General features: G+C 34.2%; 8 protein-coding genes across 8 annotated transcripts; 4 read left to right on the top strand and 4 right to left on the bottom strand.

The window, feature by feature from the left end:
* Nucleotides 1-4,673: 4,673 nt before the first annotated feature.
* On the top strand, nucleotides 4,674-5,577 carry RO3G_02871 (14-3-3 family protein epsilon; the record flags this gene model as incomplete). The annotated part of the gene is made up of 4 exons (XM_067657462.1): nucleotides 4,674-4,710; nucleotides 4,764-4,795; nucleotides 4,856-5,471; nucleotides 5,528-5,577. 4 exons carry the CDS (start codon nucleotides 4,674-4,676, stop codon nucleotides 5,575-5,577), a joined length of 735 nt encoding a protein of 244 aa, XP_067513563.1.
* A 592-nt stretch (nucleotides 5,578-6,169) lies between these two features.
* RO3G_02870 (uncharacterized protein) lies at nucleotides 6,170-7,106 on the top strand (the record flags this gene model as incomplete). Its single annotated transcript, XM_067657461.1, has 3 exons — nucleotides 6,170-6,650; nucleotides 6,707-6,807; nucleotides 6,978-7,106. The coding sequence occupies 3 exons, from the start codon at nucleotides 6,170-6,172 to the stop codon at nucleotides 7,104-7,106; spliced, it is 711 nt and encodes a 236-aa protein (XP_067513562.1).
* Nucleotides 7,107-7,782: 676 nt separating this feature from the next.
* On the top strand, nucleotides 7,783-9,133 carry RO3G_02869 (uncharacterized protein; the record flags this gene model as incomplete). Its single annotated transcript, XM_067657460.1, has 5 exons — nucleotides 7,783-7,936; nucleotides 8,005-8,140; nucleotides 8,197-8,396; nucleotides 8,557-8,725; nucleotides 8,794-9,133. 5 exons carry the CDS (start codon nucleotides 7,783-7,785, stop codon nucleotides 9,131-9,133), a joined length of 999 nt encoding a protein of 332 aa, XP_067513561.1.
* A 1,493-nt stretch (nucleotides 9,134-10,626) lies between these two features.
* RO3G_02868 (uncharacterized protein) lies at nucleotides 10,627-12,801 on the top strand (the record flags this gene model as incomplete). Its single annotated transcript, XM_067657459.1, has 1 exon — nucleotides 10,627-12,801. One exon carries the CDS (start codon nucleotides 10,627-10,629, stop codon nucleotides 12,799-12,801), a length of 2,175 nt encoding a protein of 724 aa, XP_067513560.1.
* A 390-nt stretch (nucleotides 12,802-13,191) lies between these two features.
* RO3G_02867 (uncharacterized protein) lies at nucleotides 13,192-14,674 on the bottom strand (the record flags this gene model as incomplete). Its single annotated transcript, XM_067657458.1, has 5 exons — nucleotides 13,192-13,475; nucleotides 13,637-13,670; nucleotides 13,742-13,824; nucleotides 13,912-14,445; nucleotides 14,503-14,674. The coding sequence occupies 5 exons, from the start codon at nucleotides 14,672-14,674 to the stop codon at nucleotides 13,192-13,194; spliced, it is 1,107 nt and encodes a 368-aa protein (XP_067513559.1).
* Nucleotides 14,675-15,201: 527 nt separating this feature from the next.
* On the bottom strand, nucleotides 15,202-16,059 carry RO3G_02866 (uncharacterized protein; the record flags this gene model as incomplete). The annotated part of the gene is made up of 6 exons (XM_067657457.1): nucleotides 15,202-15,303; nucleotides 15,357-15,485; nucleotides 15,530-15,648; nucleotides 15,695-15,767; nucleotides 15,818-15,879; nucleotides 15,933-16,059. The coding sequence occupies 6 exons, from the start codon at nucleotides 16,057-16,059 to the stop codon at nucleotides 15,202-15,204; spliced, it is 612 nt and encodes a 203-aa protein (XP_067513558.1).
* Nucleotides 16,060-17,048: 989 nt separating this feature from the next.
* RO3G_02865 (phosphoadenosine phosphosulfate reductase) lies at nucleotides 17,049-17,882 on the bottom strand (the record flags this gene model as incomplete). Its single annotated transcript, XM_067657456.1, has 1 exon — nucleotides 17,049-17,882. One exon carries the CDS (start codon nucleotides 17,880-17,882, stop codon nucleotides 17,049-17,051), a length of 834 nt encoding a protein of 277 aa, XP_067513557.1.
* Nucleotides 17,883-18,738: 856 nt separating this feature from the next.
* On the bottom strand, nucleotides 18,739-19,063 carry RO3G_02864 (UcrQ family protein; the record flags this gene model as incomplete). The annotated part of the gene is made up of 2 exons (XM_067657455.1): nucleotides 18,739-18,951; nucleotides 18,998-19,063. 2 exons carry the CDS (start codon nucleotides 19,061-19,063, stop codon nucleotides 18,739-18,741), a joined length of 279 nt encoding a protein of 92 aa, XP_067513556.1.
* Nucleotides 19,064-20,019: the final 956 nt, after the last annotated feature.

Here is a 20,019-nt window from a genome sequence, read left to right as displayed (position 1 = left end):
ATACTGACATTATCATCCTTTCGCGTACTTTCACTGGGAATTGATATCTCAGATCGACCTACAACAGTTATAGTATGCATTGTTGGTAACGTCATCGATTTGTGTCTCTTTTCTCTTACTTTTTTTTCGCCCAAATCTAAACAAATGTCTCTTCTTATCCTTTGGCGTTGTTGTTGGATGTATTGAAGGATCTATAAAGTGTATAAGAATAGTTAGTCTTATCATACAATACTTTTTTATTATTATTACGTAAGTCTTGTTTTGGGCGGTCATTTTGTTTTGTCGATCTTTGCATGGGCATTTTAGAAGAGAATCTATTGAAAAAAAAAGAAGGAAAGGTAAGTTGACTTATTGAAAGAGAATTATGTTGATTAAGTTGGGATTACTCTTTTTATAAGTGTTGGTATATATTGACGTAAAGGACTAAATGTCAACAAAAAAAAGTTAATCAAGACTTTAAAAAAATATAAAAAAAACAAAGTACGGGTCAAAAAAAGTTTCCTTGTTATTTTAACGAGAGAAAAAAAAATATGATTGGAAAACCTTCAAAAAATCATGCAAAAAAAAATGAGACTGAGTTGTTATGGAAATAGATGTTTATTATGCAAAGAAAAACGTCTGCCCCTTTTGTATTCATAACTCTCCCTTACAAAAGTATTAACGCTTCCTTATCTTTCTCCCTATATTCCCTTTCTATTTCATTTCTTTCTATTTTCATTGTGATCAGGACAATAAAGAATAATGGCGTATTTTAGTAAGTAGTGTTAGTGAAATGAAGCCGCGATCAAACAATTCAAAGTTATCAACCAATCATTTTTAATATATCCTTCGATCGAAGTTGAACATCAAAAAATTTGAAATATACGCGTTTATACAACTATAAGAAATATGAAACAAGCATTTTATTACGTTCAGCATGGTTATGAATCACCTTGTTTTCTTGACACCAGAGAAAATTCCGAAACGATTTGGGCTTACTGTTTTTAAAGTGCGTCTTTGTATTTAGTGTCTCAAGGATATTTCTATAACATGTATTAGCTATAATTTAAATATATGCCAAACATTCTATAGATGATCTCCTCAATGCTTTAAAGTTTATACGAGAATCATACGGCCCCTTTAATTATATACAGAAATTGACAAGTATTAAAGAAGCTAGATTATACAACAAACGCTGTTTTTATAAATGTTGAGTAACCTTTATGAGTTAGATCTTTTTTTCTATTGCTCAGCATATTGCTAAAAATACATTTTATGCAAAGCCTTTGAGTGTAGTATATACATTCACAAATTTCTTGCACAATACGCCGTCAAAATCCATATTGTGCTTTTACTTGTAAACAATAAAAGATTAAAGGTATAGTTTAGCGGTATGTAATATAAAATCCATTGAGGTTGTTGTAACAGCAGAATTCTCGTTGGCAATATAGCTGTCCAAAAACAACATCAAACATATCCCATAACAGTCTTTATGTGGCAATTGTTATTCAGAAAAAAAGAATTGTGATCTTCAATTCTGGTCATATGTTAAAAAAATATAGAATATGCTTGTAGAAAGGGAGTATTTGTTTAGGGAAAAGGCAAGCATTTGTGAGCTGCAACTTTTTTTTCTTATTAGTGAAATTGGGTGAGGGGTGCAAAACTAATTTTTAAGGAGAATAAACTCAATGAAAGTGAACATATCAAAACATCAATATTATTAAAGCATTAAATCAAATCAGTTGTTTAATTTGTAAAAAAACAGTATGGGAATTTGAACATGATTTTAAGCCATAGTATGCTACATCTTCATGGCTTTAATGAAATTAAATTATAAGAAACTCTTCGTTTTTGATTTAATACACTTATGTCCTGGTTGGATGAGGAAAGTTCAAGGAATAATCCTTCTTTTTTTTTCATTTGATATTTAATTGTAAAATGAGATACTCCCTTCATCATAAAGATGATGGAGTTACCAAAAAATTAGGGTAAACTTCCTTAGTGTCCCGCATCCACGGAAATCTTTAGTAAAAGGCGAAAGATTTATCCGACCTGAGCACAAGACAGAAGTACAAAGAGCAAAAAAAATACTCGAAAATAAGCTGCCCTTTTATAATTTTTTTGTTTCTCAAAAAGCAGTCAAGTTCAGTATAAAATTTTTCTAATTTGGTTTTCCGTTAAATTAAGCTTCCTATTTTATCCGCTTGTGATCACGGCTGCAAATTGAGTGAGCACACCAAGTATTTTAGTGATTCTATTATTGTTCATCATATTTTGACATTAGGCCAAACTATAGACAATCAATATATTAAGATTAAGTATTTTGGCATTATGAAACCAGGGATGAGAATGAATTATGTAGTTTATTTTAACTTTTGAATAGCAAAAAAAAAAACTAATATTTTATGAGAAAATAAAAACAAATCAAACAATAGACTTATTGACATTCTTAGCAAAGCATTCTTGGAGCCCTTAATTACTCTATTATTTTCTTCAATAGATGCTTTTTTTAGTAAAATATATATTTAAGGAGTTAAACAAGGTATAAGAAGAACAATCTGACAGTATTAAGTAATATCTATCAATATAAGAGCTAATGCAACGATGCACAGTTGAAGATTTTTTAAAAAATACTGTTTAATAAGAAATTCATCCATGATTCATGTAATATAGTTTTATATAAACTACGCCTGGTTGCAGCACTATTTTCTTGTGCATTTGAATGTGAAATTGTCCAAATTTGCCACGAGCACACTATTTTTAGGAAAAAATTTCGTGTTTATTCGTCGCTTTTTTCTATATATTGTATTATAAAGTTTGCAAAAATGCGACAAATCGACATGGACTCAATTTTGCTGATGGTTTGGTTATTTCTGATGATTATTGGGTAGATAATGAAAGAATGTACACCATTTCCAGAAAGTAAAGTCGAGTTTACTAATGGTAATTTATTTTAGTAGGGTTCATAGTAATCTAAGTTGTTAATCGTTGATAATTTCCGATCCCTTTTCAATCTAATACATAAATTATTGAATAGCTTTTGATACCTTTGCTCTATACTAGGGCAAGACTATTAATCGCAGTAAAAATTTAATGCATTATCCGATGCAAGACAGTTATCTGCTTTTTATCTTTGTATAGACTTAAACTCTTTATAAACGTTCGGAGAGGTTTTGACAAAGCGAATCGTTCTTTTTTGAGATAATGCGATGGTAACCTAGTCGTCATCTTCATCCTGGTCTTCGTATCTGCTACTTTTTTATTGTATAATTCTACTGGATGGAAAGGGATGGACAGTGAGGTATCAAATCCATATTAATAATAAGTTGTCGCTGTTCTAAGATCAGATGATCTCCTGAATTGGATGCTGTAAATAATAGTAACTGTTTGTTACTCTTCTTGGATATGCATCCGGCATGGGCAAGTTAAAGTATGCAGCCCAAAGTAACTAATGTATACCTAAGAAAATTTATGAAAGGCATAGAGATCAATGTACTAAATACCAGTACATGTTTACTGTTATCAGAAATTAGCACAAAAAAAAAATACAAAATAGCCCAGAATATGAAGTAAAAATACATGCAAATTAGAGCCTATTGAGTTGTTTATTTGAAAAGTACAGTGATGCTGATTGTGCTTAGATATAGAATAGTAGAATATCAATAGCCAACGATTTCCATCCATTAAGTTGAAAAAGAGGAACTAAGGGTTGAGATAAAGTCCTGAATGATAAGGTTTGGCTATTAATAGCATATTTTGAGTGATTTGGACTATGTTAAGTACAAAATGACAATTAAAAGGATAAATAAGGATAAGATGAATACTGTAAGACTGGAAGTCGATATGTTTCTGAAGATAAGACAGTCAGTGCTGTGTGTGAAAGGATTATAAAGAACATAGATTTCATATAGTAAGGTATTCTTTCATAGACTACTTTATATTATGCAGCATGCTTTGTCAGGTACAAATTAAATGGCAGACACTAGTAATACATTAGATGATGAAGAAAGACAATGAAATAGAAAGAAAAGAATAAATTTACTTCGATGATATTTATATAGAAAGGTGAATTAATATGTGAATTTGCTGACAAGTATTCAATTTGCACCAAGCTAAGCCAAAACACGACCATGAAATACTTCACTGCAGAAGTGAGATGTCAGATCAACCACATGTTACACAAATTCTTTCTACGCGTTTCCACAGCAAATTGTTCTTGTTTCATCTTTGTCCTTTTCTTTTTAAGATCGAGATGTACCAATCAGACAAACCCATAACGTTTCAGGCCAAAAAGTCCAAAGGTCTTAGTGATGTCTTGTGTATTTATATAACTTTAGTTCATGGATTATTTCTTCAAAATAGTAAACTATTTATTGGCGGTATTATAATTTGTCGATGACGAAGTCATCAATTTTTTATAAACACCCAAAAAATTAAATGAAAAAAAAAAAAAAATGAAAAAAAAAACTACATTTTAATCTTTTCTTTTTGCAATTAGAAAAATGTCTGCTGTAAGTATTTTTTTTCCTATATTTGCTTTGTAACTGTCTTTTTGTTGTTTTTTTTATGATTGTCTTGTTTATTGGAAAAAATTATTTGGCAAAAAAACCTTTACTTGATTACTTGATTATGTAAAAAAAAAAACTTTTTATTTATTGTTTCTTCATCTCTAGGAACGCGATAATAATGTTTACATGGCCAAGCTCGCCGAACAAGCCGAACGTTATGATGGTAAGCAAGATTAACCTATATTATAACCTTGTATTAATATAAATCAAAAATAGAAATGGTGCAATACACAAAGGAAGTCGCCAAGGTAAAAATAAAAAATGACATCCTAAACTTATTGTAACAAAAACTCATCTTTTTTTCCAAGATGGGTGCTGAATTGAGTGTTGAAGAACGTAACCTTTTGTCTGTTGCTTACAAGAATGTTATTGGTTCTCGTCGTGCTTCTTGGAGAATTGTTTCTTCTATTGAGCAAAAGGAAGAAAGCAAGGGTAACAGCACCCAAGTTGAAAAGATTAAGGCCTATCGCCAAAAGATTGAAACTGAACTCCAAGATGTTTGTAAGGATATTTTGGCTGTTTTGTCTGAAAGCTTGATTCCTGCTGCTGAAGGTGGTGAATCCAAGGTCTTTTACTACAAGATGAAGGGTGACTATTATCGTTACCTTGCTGAATTCTTGACTGGTGATGCTCGTAAAGATGCTGCCACTGAAGCACACGAAGCTTACAAGAGCGCTACTGATGTTGCTCAAACCGAATTAGCACCCACTCACCCTATTCGTTTGGGTTTGGCCTTGAACTTTTCTGTTTTCTATTATGAAATTCTCAACTCTCCTGATCGTGCTTGTCACTTGGCCAAACAAGCTTTCGACGATGCTATTGCAGAACTTGATACCCTCTCGGAAGAATCATACAAGGATTCTACACTCATTATGCAATTGTTGAGAGATAACTTGACATTATGGACTTCTGACTTGCAGGACGGTAAAGTCAAGAAAATTCATATTTTTCATTAAATGTAATTAACTAAACTGATATAGATTCTGACAAGCCTGAAGCTAAGGCTGAAGAGGCCGAGGAAGCAAAATAAAGAAGGATGAATGAGAAGAGAAGTAACCCTTTTAAACTTGTAGTTTGATCTTTTTTAAAAAATAAATAAATGAGTAAACAATAAGAGATAATTTCTCTTGATTGGATTTTTTAAAAACGCCCCTCCCTCTTTGTGTCTCAACCCTTTAAAATGTCATTTTTTCCAATGAGCCAAGATGTTCAAATATTATCTGATGATCCCAACTGTTTAACAGAAGATTATTCAACTGATAGTTATTTAAGCTACAAAAAAGAAGATGTATTAGAGCCCTCGTCTCAAAATTTACCACAAGGAGAGCCAGTAAAGAAGCCAACACTTAAATGGGCACATCCAAGATTCGTGTTGAGTTCCTTTCAGTTATATGAGACAAAAACTGTAGGTGAACCTTTTTTTAGCTTGAAAAAAAAAAAGAGGGAAACACTTTATGATTTAATGACCTGTTTATTTTATGCAGAGGTATTATATTATTGGCACTAATCAAGCAAGACAACGTTATCGGGTGTTACAGATTCACAGAACGAATCCTAATGAACTAACCGTCATTGAAGATGACGTTCTTTACACTGAACAAGAAAAAACGAGGCTTTTGAAAATGATTGAGGATGGAAACTTGTCAGTTGGAGGTTTACAGCTTTCACCTATGGAGATATACGGTATTGTTGGTTTTATCAGGTTTACGCAAGGATGGTACATGATCTTTATTACCAAGAGAAGGCAAGTAGCTGTCTTGGGAGGACATTATGTTTATCACATTGACAAGACTCGACTTGTGCCTATTGGACCTCAAGTGAAGTTAGACAAGAATTCAGATGAAGCAAGATATATCACAACCTTTCAAAATATTGATTTAGCAAAGAATTTCTATTTTTCATATACCTATGATCTCACAAATTCACTTCAAAATAATTTAACACGGCCACCTTTTGACCCAAATGGAGACAACAAATCAAAAGAACCGTTACATAACGATATGTTTGTCTGGAATCATTATCTGTTGAGTTCTGGATTCAAAAATTTAAACAGTCGATCAGGCTGGATATTGCCTCTTATTTATGGTTTTGTAGATCAAGCAAGTAAATAGATGAATAAATAGGCTCATTCAAGCTTACTCACAGTTTTTTATTCATAGAAATCTCTGTGTTTGGAAGAAATGTGTTGGTAACGTTGATTGCTAGAAGATCAAGGTATTTCGCTGGCGCTCGATTTTTAAAGCGCGGTGTGAACGATAAGGTAACGAGGGAAAAAAAACCAAATAAATAGTGCGTAAGCTGATTTTCGTGTATCAGGGATTTGTAGCAAATGATGTAGAAACAGAGCAAATTGTGACAGATATGGCCACAACGTCGTTTCATTCAACTGACTGTCTTTTTGGAAACACTCGCTATACATCGTATGTCCAGCATAGAGGTTCTATCCCTCTTATTTGGTCTCAAGACACCACAAATATGTCGCCTAAACCTCCAATTGAGCGCAAATATCGAATAGCAAACAAAGCATTTCATATTCTTTCTTACATTATTTTCCTATAGTGAACGTGGTTGATCCATTTTTCTCAGCTGCCGCATTACATTTTGACAATCTTTTCCAGCGATATGGTATGCCATGTATTGTTTTAAACCTAATCAAAGTAAGTAAGAATAAGATATGACAGAAATAAATTTGATACATAATATTTTGTTTTTTAAGCAAAAAGAGAAAACAAAGCGTGAATCAATCCTTGGAAAAGAGTTTGCAGAAGCAATAGCCTATCTCAATCAATTCCTACCAAAGGATAAACAAATAAGATATATTGCATGGGATATGTCAAGAGCTTCAAAAAGGTACAAATCATAGGCTATCATTGCTTTTTCTAATCAAAATCATTTCAGCCATGATCAAGACGTTATTGGATACCTGGAAAAAATAGCTGAAGAAGTTATGGAATCTACTGGCTTTTTTAGAAGTGGAATAGATTCTGATAACAAACAGTAAAAAACAAAAGAAATCATCAATCTATCATTTGTAGAACTTGTTTTTTTTTTTAGAAAAAAAACATACAAGCAAAACGGTGTGCTACGTACGAACTGTATTGATTGTTTAGATAGAACAAATGCTGCTCAATTCTTGATGGGAAAATGTGCATTAGGATACCAACTGTATGCGCTAGGGATTATTGCATCGCCAAAGATTGATTTTGATTCAGATGCAGTTAATATATTTACAGAAATGTTTCATGATCATGGCGATACCATTGCCCTTCAATATGGTGGCTCGCATTTAGTAAACACAATGGAAACATATAGAAAAATCAACCAGTGGACAAGCCATCCTAGGGACATGATTGAATCCATTCGAAGATATTACGCTAATGCATTTTCAGGTAAAAATGTTCTTAGTCATACAAGTAGATATGGCTAAAATGGTACATTTTTTTTTATTTTTTACTAGATGCTGATAAACAAGATGCTATCAATTTATTTCTTGGAAACTTTGTGACAAAAGATGGTCAACCCATGCTTTGGGAGTTGAGCTCAGATTATCATTTACATAACCAGCATCCATTAAAAAAAGCATCTCGTCGAGAGTAAAGTAGTGTTGCGGAACTATTTATTTCGTGTTCTCAACCTTTTATATATATAGCTATCGTAATTGGTACAATAAGGAAGTACTTAAGAAGCAATGCTCTGACCAAGATCCAGAATTGTTTACAATACCAGTTGAATTCAGGAAGCCAGCTATCAATCCTGATGAGAGCGACCTCTATCAGGGCTACTGGGTGGAATATTACAACCACAAAGAATATACAAGTTTAGAAAAATTATTTACCTATAACATGAATGGTACATTGAAATATAGACCACTTAAACTTGCCTCAAATTCAAGTGAATCAAAAGAGTAAAGTATATACACAAACAACATTTGATGTTGGCTAACTAACAAGAACTAGATTAACACAAGCAGAAGCTTTAGAAATGAGCCCGTTTACTGTTAGGTCAATAGGCAAGAGCAAACATGCATCCAGCAACAAGGCTCTTACAGAAGAAAAGACGATTATTGATGAAGAGAAAAAGAATGAAAAAGAAAAGCTGCCTGCTTGGGCAATTGAAGGAATGGTTCAAAGAAGTCTAGAGCCAAGTATTACACACAGTGAACTAAAAGAATATAAAAGGTAAAAGAGATAGATTTGAAGATGCAAAAAATACTTAGTGTTGATATATGTGTGTTTATATTCAATAGATATGCTCAACAATTTAAAAATATCGAAAAGTTGACAGTGAATTACGGCAATCAAGTGAATCATGCTAATTTTGAAAGCTTCCCTGAATACCAACAATATCAAAACTATGTTCAAAAAAATGTATTGAGTGAACATAGAACAGCGCTAAAGACATCTGGCATAGATGAACAAGTTTATAATACATACGTTGATATACCCAGAAGAGCCGCATCCATTCAAATCACTCGAGAATGGAGTGGAAATGCTAGAAAGAGATATGAAGGATATGCTAATTATTTAAGAAGTGGAAAATACCCATCCCAACATCAAATAGGAAGGCAATCCAATGGAAATAGTTGATCATAAATTATCTTATTTTCATAAAATATGCTTTAATTTTTTTCTAAAAAAAAAAACTGCTTTGGGTCATACTTTGCAGAAATGATGAGACTTGATCATATTGTTATAAGTTTTGAAAAAGGGGAGGGGGTTATTATTACTAGCTTAGAGCATGAATGAGTGAATCAATCAGAAAATATTTATATATCAGCACAGCTAGTTGAGAGATAATTTTCGGTATAAATATAGCTTGCTGAAAAAGAGCGCTTTGAATGAAGAATTGTTAGTAGAAATACCACATAGAATACCGAGAAGTGGACAATACTAAAAGAAAATAGGGTAAATCTGGAAAAAGAAAACGTATTAGGAAACTAGAATAAAGAAAGAGCTTGTCAAACGTTTTCAGGATTCAATTCTGAATCAAAATGTAGTTGCTGAAGGGAATAAAGCACAGAACTTACGGCGGCAAAAGACTAGATAGTGCTCAAGGAAATCTGTATGTCCTAGACAGGGACGACATTGAAAAGAAGATACCCTTTGTTTTTTGTGCGTGTAGACCATTATAGAAGTATCACGATAGAGTACATTGTATCATACAGTTCGTGCCTGAGTCAATAACTTTCTTTACGATTGTATCTAAAGTAGCAGAATTTTTTTTTTTTTACAATCAGAATCGTTGAGATCGTCGTCAAAATCTTGATTATTGTTGATCTATCCAGGGCTATCAATGAAAAGAGAGTGATTGTTTCAACAGGAATGTCTATACTTTTTTGTTAGTGCTCACAGGAGTATTTCAATGTGGACACACAAATGGCTGATGTCCATGCTGATGGCAAGGGTAGCATATCGTACGAGAACATTTAATCTTCGCATGACCCTCCTTATGATGATAACGACATATCGTTCCATATCGCATAGACAGAGCTCGTCCTTGGTCCCATACTAGCTAGTCTGATAGCTTGACTCCTGGAATCTTTTATTACCAAGCATACATTTATTTTGTTGTATGTTCAATACAGCTTAATCAGATCTTACGAAAGATTCTATTCGGTATTGTAAAATGATGAATAAGGATTACTATTTATTTAAAATCCGATTCCATTTTATTATGCGTATAACTATGTCACTTTTCTTAGCATGTTCTAAATATGAATAGCACATTGATGACTTTTCTTGTGTTATGATCCCACTTTACCAACTGAGATGCAACAAAATAATACAACAATATTAGTATTACGTCCAAAGTTTTCAAAAGGACACACACCGTATGGCCTGTGCACCTTCCACTCTTTAATATTGACAAATTTTATAAAACAATCAGTCCTTACAAAGTTACCATTCAAAGCATACATATTTGAAAAAATTTCAAACACAGAACACGACAATGCAATTGAACACATGATTCTATGTTTTGACCGTGAATTTAAAAAAGAAAACTAATATGTTTGTGCTACAAAAAAAGTACTTAAAAGAACCGGTTGCATAATCCCCCTTCTCCCTTTTTTTCTGCAATAATGAAACTACTTCAAACTGGTATTTCTCAACACCCAACAAAAAACCTATGGTATCTTGTAACAAATAATTCAACTTATGTTATTGGTGTCGTTGACGACTTAGTACTCAATTTCCATTGGGGACCTCGTTTGGCTACGATACAAGATGTCAAGTTACCAGAAACATTACAAGAGCAGCAAGACTCTCATGACACAAGCCTTACTCCAGCTCGTGAAGAGTTCCCTGTCTTTGGTGGTATAAGGTATGGTCCTGATGTCTTGCGAGTCGAATTTTCCAATGGCACACGGGAATTGGATCTAGTGTTTAATTATGGCCAAGTCAAAAAGGCAGATGAACTACTTGTGGTATTGAATGACAGAGTACACAAGAATTTCACGGTCGAGTTGACCTACAAGCTTGACATTGAAAACGATTTGATTATCCGTGGTACAAGTTTAAAGCTGGATGATTCCATCGTAGACGATATCGTCCTTCGTAAAGCACAAACAGGTGCCTGGCATCTAGGCCCGCCTGGTCACGGTTGCGATCGAGAATTGATTACACTTGCTGGTGCCTGGTCATGCGAAACTCAAGTTCAGAAGCACTCACTCCGGCCAGGCACATCCCAAGTACTGCAGTCGGAGCGCGGCATGCCATCAGCCCAGGCCTACCCTTATTTTGCCATCAAGGATCAAAACAAGAACGGTGAATACGGAGACTGTGAAGTCTATTTTGGAACCCTGGCCTGGAGTGGTAACTGGTCTATAGAAATCGCGACAGATATTGAAGGCAAGGTGAGGATCATTGGTGGCTATCATGATCGTGACTTCAACATTATGCAATCTCAAGGGCAGGAACACATTCTTCCCGAGTTTGTTGCTGGATATTCTGATGAGGGCTTATCAGGTGCTCGAAAACGACTGACCCGTCATATACAAAGCAGCAGAGTCAATGACTGCCGCGATCGAATCTCACCTGTGTTATTCAATGGTTGGGAGGCGTGTGGATTTGATGTCAACATCGATAATCAGTTGGAGTTGGCAAAGATGGCCGCTAATTTGGGTGCCGAGCTCTTTGTGGTGGATGATGGTTGGTTCAAAGGACGAAATTCCGACAATGCTGGCCTTGGAGATTGGTACGCAGACAAGTCAAAGTTTCCAGATGGTCTAGCACCCTTGGCCAATTATTGTCATGAATTGGGTATGAAATTTGGCGTGTGGTTCGAACCAGAGATGGTAAACCCCGATTCAGACTTGTATCGACAACACCCTGACTGGGTATACCACTATCCTGACCGTGTTCGTCATCTTTTAAGAAATCAACTTGTTTTGGATATTACTCGAGATGATGTGCGTTCCTATATTGTTGGATTGATTCGCACCATGGTGAGCGAGAATGGTATAGATTACATAAAATGGGATATGAATCGACCCTTGTCAGAAGTGAACAGTAAAGCAAGCGGCAGAGAGGTATGGCTTGCACATGTGCGTTGTGTCTATGATATCATCCGTGGCCTCAAGCAGGAATTTAGTCATTTGCGTATTGAAACATGCTGCAGTGGAGGTGGAAGGGCAGACATGGCCATCTTGAAGTTGACGGATATATGCTGGCCAAGCGATAATACAAGACCTGATGCCCGTCTCAAGATCCAATATGGTTCTTCGCTTGTGATGCCTCCAAACCTGATGAGCAGCTGGGTAACAGACATGCCTTCTGATGATCCGTACTGCCACTTTCCTATCTCCTACCGTTTTCATGTGTCCTTTATGGGTGCCCTGGGTATCGGATCTAATTTGAGAGCAATGTCTGATTCGGATTTGGAACAGTACGCAGGATGGGTCGAGTTGTATAAAAAGATACGACCAATTCAGCAATTGGGTAATCTTGATTTCCTTGTAACTCCTTCAAATGATGATCAAGCATATACTGTAGTGACGCAAACAACACTTGAAGACGCCTCAGTTGTCCTGGCATTCAGGGAATCAAGTCCATTTTGGTTGTCCCTTCATCCTATCCGTTTAAGACACTTGAAGAAACTATGCGTGTATAGAGTACAGATATGGAAAGATAGCCCTTTTGACCCTGTATTTGATGATAAAATAACAGGAAATTCCCTTATGAGCAAAGGATTGGAAATGCCTTATTTGGATTCTAAAGCATACAGTAGCGTAATTATCCTGTTGACGAAAGCTTAATATTCTTAAATATGAATTAGTTTACATTTTATTCCGAAATAAATATGAAGTTAAAGATGGTGTATTTGGGATTTGATTTATATTTTTATTTTATTTTTTGTACATTTATTTATACTCGTTTCTTGCATGAAACCACTTTAACTCAGAACAATAAATAAATTAAAAATATCATTGAAAAGGGTAAAACAATCGATGTTTGCTATCCTATTAAGAAGCGATGCCCTATATTTTGTAATATAAGGAGCTTTTTAATTGATGTACGCCGACAAGCAGCTTAAAAGACCCAGCGATTATAATTCTAGAACACAAAGAAAAGTTGCCAATGAATAATATATTGCTTTACTCATACAACAGCAGAAAGTAACTTTATTGAGTAAAATGCCTAAGATGCTAATAGTAATTAGTTCCATGACAAGCCTTGCCCTGCTCCTGATGAAAGAAGGCATGGTTTTGTATTTCGATGGTATCTATGGCTTCAAAGGAAGCAAAATTACGCGCGTTTTTACTGTTGTTGACAATTGGCCCCGCATACTGCATTAAGGGAGATGTTTCTTTGTCGGATGATGATTTTTGATGAGAGATAGTAGCATACTTTGACAAATGAAGCCAAGAGGATGTATTGTTCTCTTTTGTGCTAGGAAATGTGATGTGTTCTTGAGATTTTGCCTCACTGTCTATAATAGAAAAATTTGGTTCTAAATAACTCGTATCTGATTGATATACAGGGGAACATTGAAAGGAAGTAGGTGATAGAATAGAGATGACTGGAGAACTATTTGTATAAAAAAAAGTTTATGTTTTTGGGTAATATGACTGATCCTGTTTGAATATTTACCTGGTACTTTTATATGAGGAATATTTAGCATTGGCTATTTTTGAGTTTCTACATCCTGAGTTGGATTTTTCTGTCATGAGATATTAAGTAAACATGAATTATTACGAGTTCTTTAGAAATACCTATTGTAGATACTTTTTCAGTAGAAGGATATAAATCTCCTGAAGACACGCGTCTACGTGAATAATCTAAGAAAGAAGAAATTAAAAAAAAAGCACTCTTCATTTACTCCTTATGAGGAGAAGAAAGATAACAAGAAGAAAACAAGTACCTACATGATGTATGGCTATGGGCATATGGATGTACATTTTCTAAAAGTAAAGCGAATGATTTCCTCCTTGAAGACACTGAATCTGTTGGAGAACAAGGATCAAGTCCTTTCCTATAGGAAAACTCTGAATATTCCAATGAAAGAGGAATTCGAAAATTTTGTTGCATAAACAAATCAAGAGAGATTTGAAAGGAAGCGATTTGAGGAATGGATGATGGTGTTGCTAGTTTACCACTAAGAACATCTTCTTTTGTATAGTAACTTATCAAGTGTTGTGAAGATCCATTGACTTGAATACTCAGGGTCTTTTTAATTAATCCGCCCTTTTTAAACTTGTAAGTGTCTGTAAGGGATCCAACCAGAGCACGTTCCCGATTGTTTGTTTTATATTCTTCGTTGTATTGAAGACCATTTGTGGATAACATATTTGACGTCTTTTCATCCAACATCTCACGACCTTCAAGTTCTCTGTAAATCAAAAAATTACCCAATATTCTAGAAGGACTCCAGATGAGCCCATCTGTCCAACGCTTGATACCTAATAAAAGTTCAAAAATTGATTCTGAAAGGGGGACACGTTGTGCATCACTCGTACCTGATTCTTTTTCGTCAAACACAATCACCGTTCCAGACTTTATCACCCCTCTTTCACGCTCTTGTAGTCTTCGATTGATTTTTGGCAAGACACCTTGTCTGCAAGCTTCAAAAATAAGCAAAGTGTCTGTTGTAGTTTCAATGAATCCGTGATATGTTTCTGTGATAGTCATGGTTCTTAATAAAGTAATTGTTATAGTACACAAATTAGAAAGAAGAAGAAGAAAAAGAAAAATAGTAAAAGTCTAAAAGATAATCCATGCCGATATTTATAAGACTCATATTCTCCAAGGTGAAAAATATGCAGGAGAAAGAAAAATATTTAGTTTCTTTGACTTCTGACATGGAGCAAGAGCAATTTTTTAATACTTGTCATCTCTTTTATAAAAGTAACAAAGCTTGTCTATTTCAGCACAAATTGTCTTTGCTTATAATTTTCCCCTTGCACAATTGATGGTATAAACGCAAAATTCTCGCAAGAACAAGCATGGCTTTTCATTCCCAATCTCAATGTGACGAGTTCAGGGGGACAAGTAAAACATTGAAAGAAAATGTGTGATGACTACCTTATTAAGCACATATAAAAAATCAAACAAATAAAACCTCCTTAAACAAAATAGATTTTGCTTTACCTAAAATAATAAATATTACATATAAATTGTGTGTGTGTGGGTTGGGTGGGGTTTATACAAAAATAAAATTAACAAGCACAAAAATCATATCCAGATTCATTCTCTTGTTCTACTTTAATACTAGTTGAATTTGTTGTATTTTTTTGCCATAAACTTGGCGTTTCTATGATCTTCACAATAAAATAAATTCAATCACAGCTACATTAAAAAGCATAAAATATACCTTTTCGACCAATTCTTCAAATGCTTGTTTTACGCCTACTTTTGTCTTTGCACTGCATTCTACGAATAATGTCTGCAGTTTTCTTGCAAAATTTAAGCCTTCTTCATAAGAAACAACTCTAGAAGATTCCTTTACAAGAAATGAATATAATGTTTGTTTTAGTTGATTATTACCTTGTCTACTTTATTTCCAACAATCATTTTCACAACATCAGGACTAGAACAATATGTATTTACTTCATTCCACCAATTATTCAAAGCATCAAATGTTTCTCTATTACTAACATCATATACTATTCACTCTATTAATTCACATTACTTTTACTTTTCATCTTTTACCTAAGATAACACCTTGAGCTCCACGATAATAAGAAGAGGTCAATGTTCTAAATCTCTCTTGTCCAGCAGTATCCTGATGTACATGTTTACTCGACAGAATTGTTATATTTTATGATATATTACCCAAATAGTTAACTTGTATGTCTTATCATTCACATCCATCATGCTCACTTTAAAGTCAACACCTAAAGAAGAAGAGGAATGACTAAATTGCTTTCAGCAAATGATGTTTGGTTACCAATAGTTGCAGAGACTTCTTCTTGCGGTAAAAATGTATCGTCTGTAAACCGTAATAATAAAGAACTTTTACCGACATTAGAGTTACCAATTAATAACAATTTCAAAGTGGGAATTGATTGAGACATAATAATAATAATAAAAAGAGAAGGAAAAAAAAAAAAAAAAAATGAAATGACCTCAGGGTTTTATCACACTCGTACACACGTGATTCCCTTTTTTCGGTATGCGTCACCAAATCATTCTACTTGAAACTCAATCCTCTATTGTTTGGAGACTACAATTGTCTGTATCCATCTGACTGCACTTGTAACTCATATTCTCATTATGATTTCAACATTTTTATAATAAATCTGCATTAATTCATATTTTATATAAACCTTAATGCTTATATATTGCCCTATAGACATGTTGCGAAACTTTTTTTTTGTTATTGCAAGCGGCATAAATAATATTTGATATCCTTTAAGAAAAAGTTTGAAAAAAAAAGTCGCAATATTTAGTACGTCTTTAATCAGCATAACTATCAAAAGATGGGCTCGACTGAAGTAGCCAAACGAATTGAAAGTTATGAATAGCAGCGGATATACAGTTAAAACAAACATTGAAGAGATGCTTCAGCCAACATTGTAAATCGACGCGATATCCATGTCCTGCTGAATTCGCGACTTTATGAAACCCAAAGGATGAACAAAAAGACAATCCGATGCGATTAAAGGGATTTGGTAAAGACTTTTTAACGGCAAACAGTCTTGGTTGTGTTGAAAGTACCTGTTGACGGGATCATTCGTTCTGCTGTGAATGAAGTAAAGAAATCACAAGATTGTTGAATAGCAAGAACCAACTGGAGGTGTTACATGCTTAAATTTAAAGGAAATGAGCAATAAAAAACAAGATAAAGACATGATAGTAAAGAGAAAGGATGCTTCTGACGGTTGAATGTCATTTACTTTATTTTTTCTGTACTTGATTTCGTATTTTGATAAAATTGGTTACTCCAACATTATTTATGGTGATTTGACTTTAAGAATAAATATATTTATTATAGACTATGTACAATGTTTAAAAAAGAGGAAAGAGAAGAGTGAATCAAAGATAAAAGCTTGCTTAATGCCTTTTAAGCAGCAGCAACGCTTTGCTGTTGTTGTGTTTCTCTCTTCTTTTTAGAGGCCATGAAGGCAGCACGCATCTTGAAATAATCTTTATGAAGCCCACATTCTGTCTTTTGTTTTCCAGACCAACGACCTGATCGCTCGTTATCACCATCCGAGGGGGCCTTGGTAGAATGCCAATCACCAATGGAACGATAGCCTTGATCGACCAAGGTATTGTAGGGTACTTCATTCGCACGAATATAAGTCCAAACTTGTTGAAAGTCCCAATAGGCAAGGGGATTCAATTTGATGAGACCAGTAGAATCTACTTCCAAGATTGGGATCGTCTCACGGTCTCCCTTTTGACTGCGACGACGACCGGTGATGACAGACTTGACATTGAGCTCTTCATAAGCACGACGGGCTGGTTCAACTTTGATAAGATAATCATAGGTGTCCTCATCTGTTTCCCACAGTCTTGAGCCGTACTCTTGTTCAAATTGAGCTGTTGTGCTGACATTCATTGGCTTATATATCTTTAGAGGTACGTGGTAGGTCTCTTGACAACGAGTGGCGAGATCCAATGTTTCCTTGAAATGATACATGGTGTCCAAGAAGATGAGTGGTACCTTGTGGCTTTCATTACGATCCACGCTGATCTTGTTAATCATGTCCAAGGTAGCAAGACCAGTTAAACCAAATGCAGTGGTTTGAAAGAGGTTGGGCAAAGTATCTATGGCCCACTCTAAGATCTGCTGAGGTTCCAATGTTGAAAGATATTCATTTAATTGTCTTAATTGTTCAGGAGTTAAATCGCTACCAGATTGAATTTTGGTGTTAAGAGTAGTTGAAGGCATGGTTTTTATTAATAGTGAGAAAGAAAGAGCACGGCTTCCTTTGGTCTTTTATAGTAGAGAGTGAGATATTGTCTTTAGGCGAAATCAGTACTTTATTAGGAAATTTGACGACTGAGATAACATTTTAAGCCAATCGTATTAAAATGAAATGGCGAAATCAATAAAATATCCTCGTCAATCCTCCTCCCCCCAAAAAAAAACTCTATGAAATTTCGTTTGTGTGTATAAGTGGTTATTCTAATGCTTTCCATTGATTACTCAGCTTGCTTAAATATTCATGTTATTAATCATTTTATTATTAATACAAAAAGATCTATCGTCCCTATCGATTTGTATTGTCGTCATTTATGACTGAATGGGAAACTCTAGACTGTAAACTATCACTTTTGCTTTGATTGTTTAATGGATGGGCTCAAAAGACAAAGGGAAATGAATTGAATGACGTAGTATGAAATTCAAGAAAAGTAGAGTCCAAACGTCGTATTTTTTTTTTTTAAAGATAAGCATTCCAAGAGATAGTCACTAAATCAATAGATAACTAAAGGTACAATAAAAAAAAAGACAAGACTATTTTCATAAAGAAATGCTCAATACTTTATTCGTCTTTTACTCTTCTTTACGCAACAAACGCATCATAAAATACTCTCAACCTTAACATGAATCATGTCTTTCTCCAGCTCAAAGGAATTCATCCTCAAAACCCTCTACTACAGATGATTCTCTTTTTCTCAGTGCTTATTGAATCCAATTACACATAAAACTCTCTCTCTCTCTCTCTCTCGTCAATACAGATTTAAAAAAAAGGATCAATTTGATTATTGTTGCTGGTAATATTGGATTTATTTCGTCCATTTCTTTAGTGGTCACCTTCAGCAGCATGGCCAGCCTTGGACAAAAGGTAAGCATGTCTGGACTTGGCAGAGGTGTAGATGTAGTAACCAAGGCCAAAAGCAACACCAACATAAGGAACTTGAGAAGCAACACGACGAGCAGTGTTGAAGACAGCGGCGTGAGCAGCACCAGCGAAAGGTTTTTGTTCAAAAGGAGACAAGACATAAGTGGTGACACCCTACAAATATAATTAGCTCGAGTCATTCATTAGTTTTAATGTTTACTCTTTGAGTGGGACCACCCATGGCACCCCACCATCCCATATAAGTCTTTGCAGCGGCTCCACCCATTTTAATAATTTATTGCAACTATTAAATAAGGTTTAGTTGTATATTTAATTGAGTCCAATCAACACTTACTTGATTAATACTTGAAAAGAAAGCTACAGAAAATCTATTTGCTAGGGCCTATATAGCTGAGTAACAAAAATGAGAGATGGGGCGGCAAAGAACCAATTGGTGACGTAACACGGTGGCTTAAACAAACACAAGATGGAATTTTGAGTCAACTTTTTTTATTTCATTCTCTTTACAGAGTTCTTTGGAAAGACATTTTAGCTCTGATACTTATCAAGGCTTCATCCAGTTTTGTCTTTAGGAAATCAAATTGAGGTTTTATTTGTTCATTGTTTTTTAATGACCGAATCATGCAATTTTAAAGAAAAATCAATTTTTAAAAGTGTGTGTATGTTTTCCATCCTTTATTTTACAGATAAAATAAAGTACGATTTATAATTTCACCTATCAAGAGTTACCCATCTCTTTTAAAAGATACATTCTTTAGTGGTTACTTTTATTCTAGTAATGCTTTTGAAAAAAGAAGTAGATCAAGGAATCGATACTTATTTACTACAACAATGGACTGACTAGTCTTCAAAAAGGGAAATAAAAATAAACCGTCATACTTTACAGTAAAAGAAAAGGAAATAATCAAAATGATTGTCACTGTAAAGTGGGGTTCAAATTGACTTGAACAAAAAAAGGTTTCCATTTTATTGTAGTACTAACATCATCAACAAAAAAAAACAAACAAAAACGAATTGTTTTATTCAAGAAAAAAGTTTCAACTTGCCTCTTTATCAAATTTGTATATTAAATGAGTTTATATATGAAAAGATGAACTGCTCTGATTCTTGCTGATATGAAAAATGAATCAACCGAGGTTACTAAAGAAGTAATTCAATTAAAGAGAGATGTAATAAGCGAATGATATTACATAATAGAAACACTCTAAAGCGTATCAAAGC

This window comes from Rhizopus delemar, genomic scaffold, assembly GCF_000149305.1.
Source record: "Rhizopus delemar RA 99-880 supercont3.2 genomic scaffold, whole genome shotgun sequence".
Taxonomy (NCBI): domain Eukaryota; kingdom Fungi; phylum Mucoromycota; class Mucoromycetes; order Mucorales; family Rhizopodaceae; genus Rhizopus; species Rhizopus delemar.
Note: the sequence above shows the minus strand (reverse complement) of the source record. Positions and strands in the feature narration are given on the sequence as shown.